This window comes from Camellia sinensis, chromosome 9, assembly GCF_055761805.1.
Source record: "Camellia sinensis isolate YWXY chromosome 9, ASM5576180v1, whole genome shotgun sequence".
NCBI classification, from domain to species: Eukaryota; Viridiplantae; Streptophyta; class Magnoliopsida; order Ericales; family Theaceae; genus Camellia; species Camellia sinensis.
In genome coordinates, this window is record NC_138969.1 from 174239480 (window position 1) to 174255746 (window position 16267).

Genomic DNA, 16267 nt, shown 5'->3' on the forward strand with positions numbered 1-16267 from the left:
TAAATGTGTCTTCAATGAAACTCAGCCGCCAGTGGACGAACTTCGTGATTTGGTAAAAGTTAGGATTGCATTGTGGGCTAAGTATAATCATCCTAGATGTGGGCTCTCGGTGCATGACCTGGTACATAACATGCACTAGCTTAGATCTCCCACAGTATGAGCTTTGGGGAAGACTGTTCTGCTTGTGCAGTGCATAGCTTATATGTCTTGACATATGTTTTACGCTTACTATTAATTTAGACGAAATGATTGACCGTGCACTTCAGTCCACAACAAACCATAAAGAGGTTATATTGTTATTTCCAAATAATAAAGAAATTAGTCTATATATGGGTCAAACTATAAGACGGTAAAATAAAATTTCCCCATGAAATAAATAAATAATAAATAAACTACCTTGTTAATAAGAATCTACCTGAAGATGGCTGTGAAGGAGGAGGGGCTGTTGTGTTGATATTTGAGTTTTCCGTGGAACCAGAAGGTGGCAATGAGGGAGAAAGAGGAGAGACTACATCATAAAAAGCTTCCAAACTATACCTCATCTGACAGTTAGGCCCATACATCAGTGACCACTCATTCCCAAAACTATTATACTGAACATAACTGGATGCAGTCTGTAAACGTCCTCTACATGCTCTTCCATTTATATCAGGAGTGCACTCACTACAGGAAAAATGGTCTACAGCAACGTTTTTTTTGTGGCGTTTTTGAAAACGCCATTATAGGTTGATGAAAGACAACGTTTTCAAAACGCTGTCTTAGAGCTCAGTTGAACGACGTCGTATCGGGTGTATATATTGACGCCATCCATACTCCGTCTCTCACTTTCTGTCTCTCACTTTCTCTCCGTCTCTTCCGTAGCTCGGTCTCTCTCCCTCTCTCTTTCTCTCTCTCTTCCAAAGCCCTCGACTGATATTCATCGAACCAGATCAAAGACACACACACACTCTCTCTCGCTCGATTGTAGATTTTGCATTGTATATTCGTCGAACTCTGGATCTCTGTTGCTCCTATCTCAGGTACAATTTTCATTCTCTTAATCGGTGTTCGAGTTTGAACCAGTGCGATCTCTGTTGGTCTACTTTCTCATTGTCAAATCTGCTGATTTACTCTCTAATTTTTTCATTTTCAGATTAGATCAGATCAGATCAGATCGTTGAACCAGATCGATCAAATCTGGTTTGTAAGTATTCATCTCTAAGAGCTGCTTCATTCTTGTCCTGAATCTGGTTTGCAAGTATTCATCTCTAAGAGCTGCTTCATTCTTGTCCTGAATCTTGCATTGTTGACACATAATAAAGCATGCATTAGAATTGAGGTCCTTTTGATTTTTACCAATTATCTCTTAAACTGATCCATAAATGTATAGAAGAGTTAATTTACATAAGAATTCTAAGAATGAGTGGACAAATCAGTTTTTAGATCAATGCATTGAGTAATGTTATTCTAATATTAATGGACGACAACAGAAAAAAGTAAGTGATGACCATTAGAATATGACATCCTGTTGTCCTCATCAGAATATTGCTTCTAGTTTCTTTCCTTGAAGAGCTTTGAGATGACACTTGTGCTGGAAAAAAGTAATTTAAAGTTTTCAAAATGTTAACTAGTTTAAAAGTATATGGAAGATATGTTGTGAAGTGTTGATGAGTACCTAGATGACTCAATTAGGTTTTTGACATTTACTATTAAGCGAGTCTAAAATAATCAGAGTGTACATACAATGACAAAATAACAGAGGGTTTCCCATGGTTGACATATGCCTCCTGAAAGTTAAATAGACACAACCCAAGGAAGGCAAAAATTAATACACTTTAATAGATCAACCATGAAAAACCCTCCGTTAGTCTTGATATCACTCAGGGTACATCAAATGACCAAAAGCTCCCCTACATTTTTTGAAATGCATGCGTAACCCAAAGAGGATTTAAGATTCATGTTCCCAAAAATTGAATTTAGATTTGCAGAAGCTTATTTTTGTTGAAAATACAAGTCTTAAGAACCTTCCTTTAAATACATAAAAAATCAATTCCCACCAAATATCAAAACAAGGCTTCTAGACACAGGCATAGGTTAGAGATGACATGCAAAATTCTTTGCAGAGCATGCCAAGCTGCGATATTAACAGTCTTCAAAACCAACACAATCATTTGTCAACATATGATTTTTTTCAAGGAAATGAAATAAAGAAGGAAAAAACTGCACGAATACAGATCTTAAAAATTTACCTGCATCATTGACAGTTGAAGCATCTCAATTTCACCTCATAAATTTTAAAAAATGAATCCTTTTCAAGCATATTTTAGACTAGCATCTCGTTATTATTGATTTTTCAGTGCTTGCATCCTTTTCCTTCAAAAGAAACTTCTGCTAAATATTCAAATACAAACTGTCGTAATTTGGTAGAGTCTAATAGGGGTTAGATTGTTTTACTTCCTAACCAAATCAAACATATAATATGGTGCTATAATCTTGTCCATATAAATGAAATAATACTTACTTCTGAGGCTTTCTATGTATTTTAGCAAACCATATCACAAATAATTTTCTTGGCTAAAATTTGATTTGATTTAAATTTAAATATATGTTGAAAAAACAATTTAATTCTATATTGCCAACAGTACACCTAAAACTAACTATTAAAGAAACATAGCTAACGTTTAGTGTCCATAACTTTATGAACTCCTGGCGCTGAACTTCAGGGTCTGAAATAGTAGCTAAGAAATCCATTTCATGGTGTGAAAAGTACCGCCTAGCAAAAGACAAGATATCATTCCTTATTGTCCGCTGCTTTTCTTCCACATCAATACCAATCTATGATAAGAAGGGTGAATCACATTCATTTAAAGTTACTTTAAACAACAGCAGTGGAGAAAAACAAGAAAGCAAAAAATTCAAGGAGAACCAAAGTAGACAAGAGGGAATCATAGTACTAACTTGAGAATCCATAGTAACCCCACAGGCTATCAAAGAAGAAGTATGGGAAAGGTTGAAATGCAATGGTCGTGGGTGCCAATCATCACTTTGTTGCCACTCTACCTATCAACATATTCTATAAGAAAACATATTTACCTTTTTTATTTTTTTCCCCAATTTTTTTTTTAATTTTTATTTTTTATAAGTGAGGCAAATTGTCAAAACATATAGATCATGTAGTCTAAATTATGGAGAATGATATCTTAAAAGAGTTTCATTTTTCATTTTTTTGGTGTTTTATTACATCTGATCCAGTAATATTCTGCTTTTTAGATCATAATTAATTTAATTTTTTGTATTACAAAATATTCTATTTGAGGTACGATAATTGATATACTGCTTTCACAGATAGTTGAACCAGATCGATCTCTCTTGCGCTTCATCTCAGGTACATTTTTCAAAGCAATTAATTCTTTGGTAGTTTTGTTTGTTTTTCATTACTTTCTTTGTTTTTCAAATCAATTAACTCTCTAATTTAAGATTTTGTAAATTTGTTTGTTTTCATTACTTTTGAGAGGGGGTGGTAATTGATTTGCAAGACAGTTTGGAATTAGATAGCTTATACTATAGATGGTCTCATGATCTCAGAGTGACAATGTATGAGATTATTTGGATTTTTGCAATTAATTATCTATTTGAAATGTTGACTGACATGATCTGACTTGGTAATATGAATATAACCAAAAGTAAAGATCATTTTTCTGATGCTTCATAATTCATATGTTGGAGAATGTGGTACTTGGACTTGACAATTTTTGCATTGAGATTACTAGAAGTAGAAATGTAGCAACAATGACGTTATGTATTACAGTCGAGTTTGTAGCGATGCACATATTCTATGGTATTTATGCAACTTTAACACGTCTCTATTAATAACTAAGGTATGTGTACATATGTTAGATCCGTTGATGGATCTGGTCATGTTTTATGAATAGAGATACCTAGTCATGTTTTATGAATCTCTATATCATAATCTATCAAGAGCATTGTAGAAACTTTTAGTTTCTTCATTAATATGCTTCATGCTAGAAATGCTTCTAGTATGCTTGATAGTTTTGATTCAGGTTGCACCACCGGGATGCAATAATCATGACAGTTGTTAATTTAGCAAGTAATTATCCATGCATACATAAAAAGCCTTAGACCCGTCCAAGAATCTTCATTAGAGATACCTAGTCATCTTTGATGAAGCTCTTCTTGGATTGTCCAATTTGGACAGTTCAGGAGCACAAGTCTATGTTGTAATTAGTAGTTCTACTGCTTAAATGTAGTCCATCTCGTAGAGATTTCGTGTAGTAGCTTCTCATGTTCTCTGAGTGCATACTAGACAAGGTGTAGCAGTACACCTAGTCTATGTCGTGTACTTGGAGAATCATGGGGAGATGCTGCCGAAATTTCGTTAGAGATGGATAGAGCGGTATGAGCTACTTTTTACAATATAGACTGTGCATTCCTGAATGGGAAAGTAGGATGAACCAACCTATTAGAGAAGAGTTAGCGGTGAATGGTGTCATGTCGCATGCATTGTAATGTACTTAATTGAGGTGAAGAATAATTAAAATGAAATGATAATTTTGAACCTTGTTGATTTGGCAGTGACATTTGTAGTGTAAGACGAAGTCAGATGGATAAAAGTTGGATAAATCAGCATAGGTTGCATCCAGAATATATAGAAGGGGTTAAGGAATTTGTTAAACTTGCATGCCAAAATAATCCTCTATCAAATGAAGTCACATGTCCATGTAAACGGTGTCGGAATGTCAAACTAGTAAAGAAAGACCTTTTGGGGGAACATTTAATGGTCAATGGGTTTCTTCCAAGCTACACCAGATGGATTTTTCACGGGGAAGATTTACCGGCGTCTGTGCCATTGAATGAGAATGTCAGTGATTCGAATGATGGCGATGAAGTCAATGAAATGATATATGAGGGGTTCGGACTTCCTCCACCAAGCTTGGTTCATCGTGCTAGTAATGAGACAGGAAGTTCTAATATCGAACTAGGCCCGGATAAGAAAACTGAAAGATTTTTCAGTTTATTGAAGGAGGCCGAAAGAGAGTTGTATCCAGAGTGTCACAAGTTTTCAACGCTGTCATTTGTTGTTCGATTATTGCATATCAAGTGCCTTAGTGGATGGAGCGACAAGTCTTTCACGATGTTGCTTAAACTTTTGAAGGATGCATTCCCAAAAGGTGAAACTTTGCCAAAGTCGTTCTATGCAACGAGGGCACTCCTTAGGGAATTGGGCCTTGATTATCACAAGGTACATGCATGCCCAAGAGACTGCTCACTATATTGGAAGGAGACAGCTAGTAGGGATGATTGCATAGTGTGTCAGACGCCTAGATACAAACAGTTTGAGGGTGAGAAGAATGATTATAAAAAGAAGCAACAAAGAATTCCCCAGAAGATTGTGAGATACTTTCCTTTGATTCCAAGGCTTCAAAGATTGTTCATGTCATCCAAAACTGCTTCATTAATGAGATGGCATGTAGAGGGCCGAATTGATGATGGCAAAATGAGACATCCTGCTGACTCTCTTGTCTGGAAAAATTTTGATACTTTGTATCCCAAGTTTGCGAGTGAGCCTCGCAATGTCAGACTAGGTTTAGCAGCGGATGGATTTAATCCATTCAAGGCAATGAATGTTGCTCACAGCAGTTGGCCAGTTATTGTAATGCCTTATAATTTGCCACCGTGGTTGTGCATGAAACAACCTCATATGATGATGATATTGCTCATTGATGGTCCTTCTTCACCTGGCAATAACATTGATGTCTACTTGCGCTTGTTAGTGGATGAACTGATTGAATTGTGGGAAAATGGTGTTCAGACGTACGATGCAGAAACTAATCAAATGTTCCAATTGCACGCGGTCTTACTGTGGACAATAAATGATTTTCCTGCATATGCAAATTTGTCTGGATGGAGCACGAAAGGTGCTTTAGCTTGTCCTTGTTGTAACATACGTACTCGACATCGGTATTTGAAGAATGGAAGGAAAATTTGTTACATGGGGCATCGCCGCTGGTTGAATGCGAGTCACAAATTTCGAAAAGATGCTGCGTCTTTTGATGGAACTTCTGAATTTGAACCATGTCCAACTCGGTTATCGGGGGCTAATGTGTTACGACAGCTAGGGCCTAAGCATCAACCAACTAACAGACAAAAAAGAACTAGGAAAGGAAAGGAAAAAGAGGACAACGAGGAGGATCATAATTGGAGGAAGAGGAGTATTTTCTTTGAGCTTCCATATTGGGAGCATAATTTGATTCGCCACAATCTTGATGTAATGCACATTGAGAAGAACGTGTGTGATAATGTATTGTGGACGATATTAAATGTTGATGGGAAAGGAAAGGATAATTTAAATGCTCGTCGAGACTTGCAAGATATGGGAATTCGAAAGGCATTACATCCTAAAAAAGGGGTTGGGAACAGGTATTATTTGCCGCCTGCATGTTTTGCTATGAACAATAGAGAGAGAGGTTTGTTTTGTACACTCCTGAAGAATATCAAAGTTCCAGATGGGTATGCATCCAATATTTCTCGTCGTGTTAACCTCAAACAACATAGCATATCTGGACTGAAAAGTCATGACAACCATATATTGATGCAACAAATACTTCCAATAGCAGTGAGAAATTTGTTACCGAAAAAAGTTGTTGAACCATTGATTGAGTTAAGCAATTTCTTCAGGCAGTTGTGCTCCAAAACTTTAGAGCCAGATGGGTTAGATCGTCTTCAATCCCAAATTGCTCTTACACTTTGTCATCTTGAGAGAATTTTTCCTCCATCCTTTTTCGATATAATGGAGCACTTGCCTATTCACCTAGCAGAGGAGGCCAAGATTGCTGGTCCAGTGCAATATCGCTGGATGTACTTCATAGAAAGGTGTGCAATTCTACTCCAATTTAAGGTTGTAGTCATTTGTTTGTTTATAATTGAAAGTCATGTGTGCATTTGTTTGTTTATAGGTATCTTATGACACTTAAGTCATATATGCGTAATCGAAGTCATCCAGAAGGTTCAATTGCAGAGGGATACTTAGTTGAAGAGTGTATGACCTTTTGCTCAAGGTACTTGGATGATGTTGAGTCAAAATTGAATCGACCAATAAGGAATTACGATGTTAGCGACAATCCTGGGATATTACTGGGTCATGCTTTAGGAAAAGGAAAAGGGTTTGCGCTTGATAACACATCATGGGTACAAGCTCATCGGTATGTGTTATTTAACACTGCTGCGGTTGTCCCATATCGAGAGTAAGATACAATCTTTGTTCCAAAATTTTATTGATACCATTAATAAGTATCTTGCATTTTATAAGTACTTTAAATGTATAGGGAGCATCGTGATTTTATTAAGCGGTCACATCGTCGTCTTAAAGATTTTGATGTGGATCGCCGTCACAATGATGAGTTTCCCAGATGGTTTAATTCTCATGTAAGTACTAATAACTTACATGTTTTTAATTTTCAATTCTCATGTTTTCAAATTCTTTGTTAGTTGATGTTTAATTTTGTTGACTTTGTAAAAATAGGTTGAAGAGCTTCTAGCTATTGAAAATGCTGTGTTGTCAGATGAGATTAAAACTTTGGCATTGGGACCTAGTAAAAAGGCCACGAGATTCAATGGGTATATAATTAATGGTACTAGGTATCATACGAGGAGTCGTGAGTGGAGAAGAAAAACTCAAAATAGTGGGGTTATGGTGAAAGCAAAGACTTCTAGCTATGCAAGTACCAGAGACATGAATCCTGTGGAAGGTGAAGTAGCATACTATGGATATGTGACAGATATTATTGAATTGTATTACTCATACGACCGTAGATATGTGCTATTCATGTGCGACTGGATTGACAACAACAAAGGATTGAAGCAGGATGGGTTTGGTTTCACACTTGTTAATTTCAATCATTTGTTATATACAAAGAAACAAAATAGTGATGAGCCATTCATCCTAGCATCTCAGGCACAACAAGTTTTCTATGTTAATGATCCCGTTGAAGCTGATTGGGATGTTGTAGTCAAGATGAAACCTAGAGACTTGTATGAGGTGTGTGGAGAACAACCAATTAATGATGGAGAACATCACAATGAAGTGGAAGGATTTGGCGACCAAGAATTAGATGCAACTTCGTTTGCTTGTGAAGAGGACATAAATTGGGTTAGGCAAGGTGAAGTTGGAACAACTATTGATGAAACTATTGGACCTCTTGGGATATCGACACAGACACAATCTGAAGATGATGAAGAAATGATATGATATTGTAATTTTGTTTCATATTCATTGTTACATTTGTGCTTTTAGCATGGATATTCATGTTAATGAAACCTTTGCTTTTATGTCCTTGAGACAACCTTTTATGTCCTTGAGAAAGATTATATCTGTTATATTAAGATTGTGTTTAAAATTTAAATTTGTGGAGAAATTTTTTAATATTTTGGACTTTATATTCATTGTTAACCCATAAAATTCTACACGTATGCTTGTGGTCTTCTGTAAACTAGCATGACAGATCGACGATGCTCTAGGCAGAGGCAACATTCAGCCTCTGCAAATTCTGAGAGTTCTTACAGTGGGAGTGCAGATGAGAGTTCTTATAGTGGAAGTTCAGATGAGAGTTCAGAGGAGAGTACACGCATCATACCTGATCCACCCATGTCATGGTATCCTCCAGGTAGCTTGCCTAGTACATCATCGAGTACTGGTTCGACACATGACACTACTGCTGGTATGAATTATTTTATTCAATTGAATTACTCCATTAGATTTCTCTGTTGATGTGCTTTTTTCTTTTGATGTTTATATTTCTTTTTTTTTAAACCAAGTGACACTACTCCATTGGCTCCATTGTCTGCTCAATTCTTGTATTATCATTCTTTCTAGTATCTTCTAACTTGATATTGATATTTGGATGAGTAGGTCATAGTTCGAGAGGCCCAACACTCATGCATGGTAGTGATTGGAACCCAAGTGGTGGCATTTTACATATTGTGCCTAATGAGTTGAACCAAGTGGTTGACGGGTATACACCCTTGGCTTCTCGTTTGGGTGTTTTAGCTCGAGATGGGAACCTTATGCCCCTCACTTATAGAACTTGGAGCCATGTACCGAAGGAAAACAAAGAGAGAATTTGGAGAGAAGTAAAGGTAAAAGAATTATTTCATTTTACATATCAATTTTAATCTTAATTTGTTATTATTTATTTTATTTGTTTCATATTTTATAGTTGCCAGTTTGTTTTGTTTCTTCCTTTTGTTGTTTCCTTGAATAATTCGAACAGAGAGAATTCAATGAAGTAGCTGAATATCTATGTATATATGTGTGTGTATTTATACAAGTAATTACATGTACTTACACAATAGTCATTTGCTTTCTTGGGCTATCTCTGCAACTTTAGAGGAATCTCTGTTTTACCAAATTACATGTACTTACACAATACCAGCATTGCCATTGCACACTTGGAATTTTTCAATCATCATCGTTGGGTCACAGGAACGGCCAATATTATCTTGATTTGTGAAATTAGCTACTGTTGTGGGCTTGCTGCTGTGTGTATGCTGCTGCGTGTATGTTGTTGCTGCTGTGTGTATGCAATAGTCACAAAGTTGCCAATTATTTGCAGATCAATACAGATGCCGACGAGTCAATGAAGAAATTTGTTTTGGCATCTGTTGGAAAAAAATGGAGAGAGTGGAAGGCTAGAGTTAAACAATTGGGGTATACGCCATTCGACAACGATGCTGATAGGTTAACTCATCGGCCCGAAAGAGTACATGAGCATCAATGGCGAAGCTTAGTCTATTATTGGGGCACTCGGAAGGCACAGGTATCATTTAAATTGTTTATATAACTCTATCGTAATCTCATAAGATGAGTTTGTTAATTAAGAAATTATCTTGTGTTTGTGTTCATATGTAACAGAAAAAAAGTATAAAAAACAAAGAAATTCGGAAGAAGAAGACATTAAATCACATAACTGGAAGAAAACCATTCTCAGTTGTTCGAGTAGAGGTATATAGTTTCTTTATATTTCAAATTGAAATTGTATATTTTGATTTTGTTACTTAATTTTAAGTGTAATTATAGGAAACTAATAAGAAGAATGGAGTTCCTGCAACTCGCTTAGAGGTGTGGATGGCTGGGTACACGAAGGATAACAAACCAAGTAATGATAAAGTTGTTGCGGTCATGGTATGTAGCACCATAATTATATACTTTGCATGTATGGAATGTATTAGATACTTGTCTCATATTTGTTTCTTTATTTATTTTTTAAAGAAATGTTATGAAATTACTAGGGAAAAAGGAGAAACGAACCCGCATACATAATTTGTTAGGTCAGGCATAAACTTACATCACATGAGCACTTACTAGGGAGCCAAATCTTGAAATAATTCTTTTACCTTTACTTTTTGCTTTTCAAATTCTTACCTAAATACATAATCCAAACACATCCTAAGGAAGGATAACCAAAAAGTGACTTTTGATGGTGGAGTTTCCTGTGCCCTTTGTTGCAGTTTTCCTAGCCCTGCCCTTCTAATATTCCACATTATTTTGAGTGTTTCTTGTATCAAGATTCATAATCTATATGACTCATATCATTTGTCTCTTTAATTGGGAAAGCTGCCTTGCTGTTTCTCAAATTTTCATTTGTTTGTTACCAGATACCAGGAAAGAGAGCAAGCCCCTAAATTTAACCGTAGCAAGAAAATAAATCATGAAGAGACCCAACCAAAGCAAGTTTTGTGGTTTGCAAACTTGTTTCCAAATCTGTCGGAGAATAAAAAAGGGATATTTCTCTAACCAAAGGGTAGCAAAGATTTCGCCCCAAAAAAATAAGACAAAAAATGAATTGATGTGCCAAAAATGCCTTTCTTGATACAGTAATGACTTTGGTCCATGTTCATGGGGAGTTGCAGCCCCTCGTAACTCCTCTACCTCAGATGTGCTGGCTGGCTAACCCTTCAAGGTATGTAGGGCAATTACAAAGGATGTGTGCAATCAAACCTCAGTGACCAATGGTACTAACTTTTTGAGTAGAGTTTGGGGAGCTATTTGGCAAATGTGCAGTTTTCAGTGGTCACACATGAGTTGGAGTTAGTTTGTTACTTTCCTGTTAAAAACATTTAAGGGGACAGTCTCTTGTTGTGTTGATTAGGAAACTCGCTTTCACCTCTACCCTGTATGCTACCAAGAAGGAGATAAACTGTAGACAATTTGGAAATAAGTAAAGACCTAAAAGGGTTATTAGTATAGCGGCTGTACGAGGTAGTGGCGTTGATATCTACTGAGGCATAGAGTATGGATGTCTTTGCTATTGTTTGGATTGTGGGGATCTCTCTCTCACAGACCGGTCAAGGTGTAAGTCTTCTCATGTGACCATAAAACAATTTCCTAAATGAACCCTCAATTATAGCTTTGATTTTGACCTAGAATGGCATGAGAGCATTGGGGTGCTATTGGATAACCAAGTGTAAATCATCAGAGTACCACCGAAACGATCGAGTGCTGAGGGATGTCTGAATATATTGGTGCGAGTGTGAGTTTGCTTGATTGTGAGGAGGAGGCCGAACACATGTAGGAGGATTCTTGAAGATTGCCTTGGCTTGAGGCTAAGGCACTGAGTACATTATTTTCGGCCGTCACATGGCTAGTGCCCAGTGGCCTTATGTGCTTTGTGATGATATGGTGTAAGTATTGAAGAAGAATTATATAAAAGAAATGTGAAGCCTTGGAATTCTATGCTAATATGGCACCAAATCTTTTTGGTACATAACCTTTAAAACAAAACTCATTGCCAAATTTCTCTCGTAACCAATGAGATTCACCAAAATATAATGGAGCGCTGCTATGGATGTTTTAGCAGACACGGGTACAATGAATTGGACAACCATAAACATTAAAAAATTGCAATCTTTGCTTAAACAAATGGGCAAATACTTGACTATGTAAAAAGAAATGCAGTGTCGATATAGTTATTCTCAACCGAGAACTTCCAGTCATGAATTGGTGTGAATTTGAAACTAAGATGTCGATGCAGTCATGCAGTGTCGATGCAGTGTCGATATAGTACAATTTAAAAGAAAAGCAGATAGTACAATTTAAAATGAGTCAACAGAAGACGTGCTAGCAGATAGTACAATTTAAAATGAGTCAAAGTAGAGAAGTTCAACAGCAGAAAAGCAGATAGTACAATTTAAAATGTCAATTAATGGTCATCATGTTGTGCTAGGATTGGATATAACTGCTGTATTCTGTTATCACAGTTGTAATAATTATTTAAATTTAAAATAAAAAAAAAAATCTATTTCCATGCGGTGGAATGTAGTAGTAATGTGTAAATTTACAGTTGTTTTGGTGTGTTAGATAGGATTCCCTTTTAAATTGGAAAGAAAATTGTTCAGAGCTGTAGACTAGCAGGTGTAAATGATTTGTGTGAGGAGAAAATAGTAATATTCCTTATGTAATGGATGTGTATCTTATATTTATATGTATTCATGTCCTCGTCTCCAACTTAGGGAAATTATGGGTAATGTCTGATACTATCTTGTGTCCTTTTTTGGCTGTAATTTTTTTTTTAATTTTTTTTTTCGTGATTGAATTTTAGATTTTTGGAGACAAAATAAAGGGGGAAAGGAAAGAAAAACATTGGTCTTCAGCCCTAGTCATACTCCCTCCGAAGGCAAAAATCATAAAATGGGTCTGTTACTGTTGCAGCAAGTGACCCTGTCTGTGTCCATTCTATGACGGTTTGTGACAAAAATCATAAAACACTGCTACCACTTAAATGAGCCAATTATTTTAAAGAACACCTTATAGTACCAAAGAGTTTGATTAAAACTTCAAAATTTTAATGTGCAGTTCCTGTGCTTTATATACGTACCTTTAGTGTTCTACTTCAATTTCTTGCTTTGGTTGGTTTTTTATTCAAAAGATGCTAAGCAGAGAAAAATTCCAACGAAGTATTTCATACACAAGACTGGACTTTTTTTGAATCAAAATTTATAAGGGTATTCCAATTCTAATTTCTGCGTGCACTCCTCTAGCACTGTTAAGAGAAATACTATGGGGGTCAACATTGTTGTTGATGAGTTTTAGAAGCAAATTTGACAGGGAATGACAAACACTTTGGGATACTCTAGGTGATGTATCCAAACTATTTTGAAAGGTTAGGAAGGTTTTCTCAAAATGTCACTCTATCACATCATTATACTTCCTTTTTTTTTACCTGAAGGGAAAAAAAGAGAACTCAGAAAAAGTTTAACAGAGTAGAAAAAAGAATTTAAGAAATGGTTTTCAAATTTAGGGAAGGCAAAAACATATTACACTGTATTTGCATGAACCATCAATAAGCAGGTAATAGTTGTTCTTGTTAAGCTTAGGATAATTTTAAAGAAAGGATGATTTTATTCTTGTTCTTGTGAAATTGTTTTGTGAATCTGATCCCTCTTGTGATGGTACTGTTGAAGGGAAGATAAAATGGAGATAAATAAACCCTCCTCCCCTCTCTCCATCCCTGTCCTTGAATGTCTTGTAATATACTTGTGGCATTAGTTATGAACAATTTTATTGGTGGCTAATTACTAATTAACAATTGTAGACACAAATGAAGGACCTTGGGGCGCAATCCAATGCTACAGATGAAGAAATTATCACACAGGTTCTAGGGCCTGAGCGACCTGGTCGTGTTCGAACATATGGATTGGGTCCTTCCCCGACAGATGTCTTTGGAGGCGGATATAGGCAATCGCAAGAACAAACTCGTATCATCCAAACGCAAGTCCAAGAGCAACTTAACCAATATAAAGCACAAATGGAGATGCAAATGAAGGAGATGATGGATGCTATGCTTAATCAACAGAAAGTACAAATGGAGATGCAAAGCACAATCCAAGCTCAACAAGCCCGAATAGAGCAATTGGAGTCTCAACAGGCCATGGGTGGGCCTGTTGCACCAGCTGCTACACATGTGCATTCACAACAACAATCCCATGCATACACCTCATCATTTAATTGTCATCGTTCGTCCGAGGAAGTGAGTAAAAGTTAATTATGAAATTTTCATATGACATTTTATTCATGTTATTTGTTCTTATCAAATGCAGGTTCACATATCAAAGAAAGAAAAGAAGAAGAAGAAGAAGTAGATATGACAAACTCAGGTTCATTCTAAACCATTATAGTTGTCAAAATTTTAAGCCTTGTTTCAATATATTACAAAACATCAAAATCTTAGCCAAAATGAGGATTTATATCACCTTGTATCGCTACTCCTTAACTTGATAACATACTAATATGTGCAAAGATCACTAAAATTTGATATCTCCTCAATAGCATATGGTAAGCAATGTGATTTAAAACTAACCTGAATAAGATTAAGCATCTTGCGGGTTTGAGAGAAGATAAGAACACAATGCCCATCAGAAATTAAGTTATCCTGTGACAGGCATCATACATACCAGGTCAAAATAATATAACAACATATCTAGAGCATAAGTTCAATAACATGTAGTAATTCTAACCAATAATGATAGTATAAAAGTTATCTTGCATGAGACATTATGCTTCTCTTCAAAGACAGATCTCTCAGTGACATCTGCTATGTGCATTGCCAATTTTTCAGCAATAACAGTGTCTTCCTGGTTTAATCATGAATGATATGATACTTTTCTTTATTCTTTTTTTGTATTAACACTATTATGTTAGAGCAAAGCTACCTTTTACCCACCTCTTGGTTGAGCAAAGACCTATAACAGCATATAAAAGTGCATTATGATTAATTTTTCAATTTTGAGTACTTTCACTCATTGTCAATCATTCATGATTAAATCATTGCTGCTGAAGGCAAAACACTTGTTTATTACTGACTGCATCATGCGATTGAGAATGTATTTACATAAAGAAGGGGTATCAATTTTGGAGACAAAAGATCCATGTCTATAGGTCTTGAAGAATGCTGTGCTAGATATGCTGGACTTGAAACAAATCATATCATGAGCAAGGTACAGAAAAAACAAATTTGTAGTGTGCATTGATTGTCCCAATCAACAATAGATAAATACAAGACATCTAGGAAACAAATAGAACATGAACAATATAAGATCATTATGAAACTTTGTAGGTCTGGTGATAGATTCAATAAGTAATCAATTTTTAAACTTTTTAGATATAAAACTTCAGATGTGGTTTAGTGCACATCTTAAAACTATATCAACTTGCTTTCTTTTTCCTTTGTGACTTCTAATTATTTGATTTTTTTCTTCTTCTAGAGTGATGCAGATAAATTGAATAGGAGGCTTGTTCGCTTGAAGTCAACAAACCGTACTCGAGAAAGGTTGAGGCGTGATGGCTTTTTGGGATTGTTTGGACACAAGGTTGATCTTTTAGATTACCATGAAAAGAAGCTACAAGACTTGGAAGTCAACAAACCGTACTAAAATTTTTTTTGGTTGTCTTGAGTTTCTAAAACTTGATGTGGGCATGGAATCATTTGTTTGAATTGCGTCCTATGGAAACAATGTGTTACTGACTCATGGTTGTTTAGATGTCTTAGTTGACAATATGCATGTATATGACACTAGATGTGAAATTTTTACTTGAAATGATGATTCTGGTGAGATTATATTATGCATGTATATGGCATGTATTGAGGATTGATTTTAAATTTAGTAGTTTGGTTGCCTAGAGCAAACATAAAACATGAGATTTCCAAATTGTGAATTCAGTTTCCATCACCACTAGCAGGGAAGCCACCACCCCTCCCCCCAAAAAAAAAAAGAAAAGAAAAAAAAGTGGCGTTTTCTTAAAAACGCCACAAAATGACGTCACATATTTTATTATAAAAATAAAAACAGTGGCGTTTTTCGAAAAACGCCACTAAATGACGTCATTCTCACGTCACACGTTATTGGGGACTGACGGTCGTCAAATATTTTGCGGCGTTTTTAGAAACGCCGTATAATGTTTTTAGCGACGTTTTTCAAACGTTGTGTAGCTATTGCGGCGGCCCTATCAGCGGCGAAAGTTTTACATGTCACTATAAGATATTACGGCGTTTTTCAGGCTTTTCGCGGCGTTTTTAAAACGTCGCTAAAGAACGAATTTCCTGCAGTGACTGGACAAAGCAATACAACTTCTGAAAAGAAGAACTAATGATTTTGCTTTCTCCTGTTGCAAATTTTTTTGTTGTTGAACAACCAAAAGCAGCCTTACTAATAAGTCCGTACATTGTATTTGTCATCACTTGATCAAGTTGATCAGGATTGTAAAAAATGGTTGTAC

The 16267-nt window shown here is 35.9% G+C and overlaps 2 protein-coding genes across 2 annotated transcripts in view; both read left to right on the plus strand.

Annotated features, from left to right (window-relative positions):
* LOC145798861 (uncharacterized) overlaps positions 1–15621 on the plus strand; it is a 149147-nt gene extending 133526 nt beyond the window's left edge. Inside the window, exons 2-9 of the mRNA XM_082888080.1 lie at positions 8491–8714; positions 8906–9132; positions 9609–9812; positions 9908–9997; positions 10073–10177; positions 13587–14021; positions 14092–14148; positions 15256–15621. Coding sequence (XP_082744206.1) covers positions 8491–8714; positions 8906–9132; positions 9609–9812; positions 9908–9997; positions 10073–10177; positions 13587–14021; positions 14092–14133 — 1327 coding nt within the window. The 3' untranslated portion in view covers positions 14134–14148; positions 15256–15621. The remainder of the gene's footprint in view (positions 1–8490; positions 8715–8905; positions 9133–9608; positions 9813–9907; positions 9998–10072; positions 10178–13586; positions 14022–14091; positions 14149–15255) is intronic.
* Positions 666–8485, plus strand: LOC114314133 (uncharacterized). The gene is made up of 7 exons (XM_082888079.1): positions 666–1019; positions 1133–1183; positions 3325–3364; positions 4573–6870; positions 6954–7241; positions 7323–7422; positions 7520–8485. Exons 4-7 carry the CDS (start codon positions 4601–4603, stop codon positions 8243–8245), a joined length of 3384 nt encoding a protein of 1127 aa, XP_082744205.1. The 5' UTR covers positions 666–1019; positions 1133–1183; positions 3325–3364; positions 4573–4600; the 3' UTR covers positions 8246–8485.
* Positions 15622–16267: the final 646 nt, after the last annotated feature.

Excerpts from the sequence above, each read along its gene's own strand:
- LOC114314133 (XM_082888079.1), top strand. The coding sequence starts at position 4,601 with ATGGATAAAAGTTGGATAAATCAGCATAGGTTGCATCCAGAATATATA. Across the intron at positions 6,871-6,953 it reads TGGATGTACTTCATAGAAAG|GTATCTTATGACACTTAAGT; the intron begins GTGTGCAATTCT and ends GTTTGTTTATAG. Across the intron at positions 7,242-7,322 it reads GCGGTTGTCCCATATCGAGA|GGAGCATCGTGATTTTATTA; the intron begins GTAAGATACAAT and ends TTAAATGTATAG.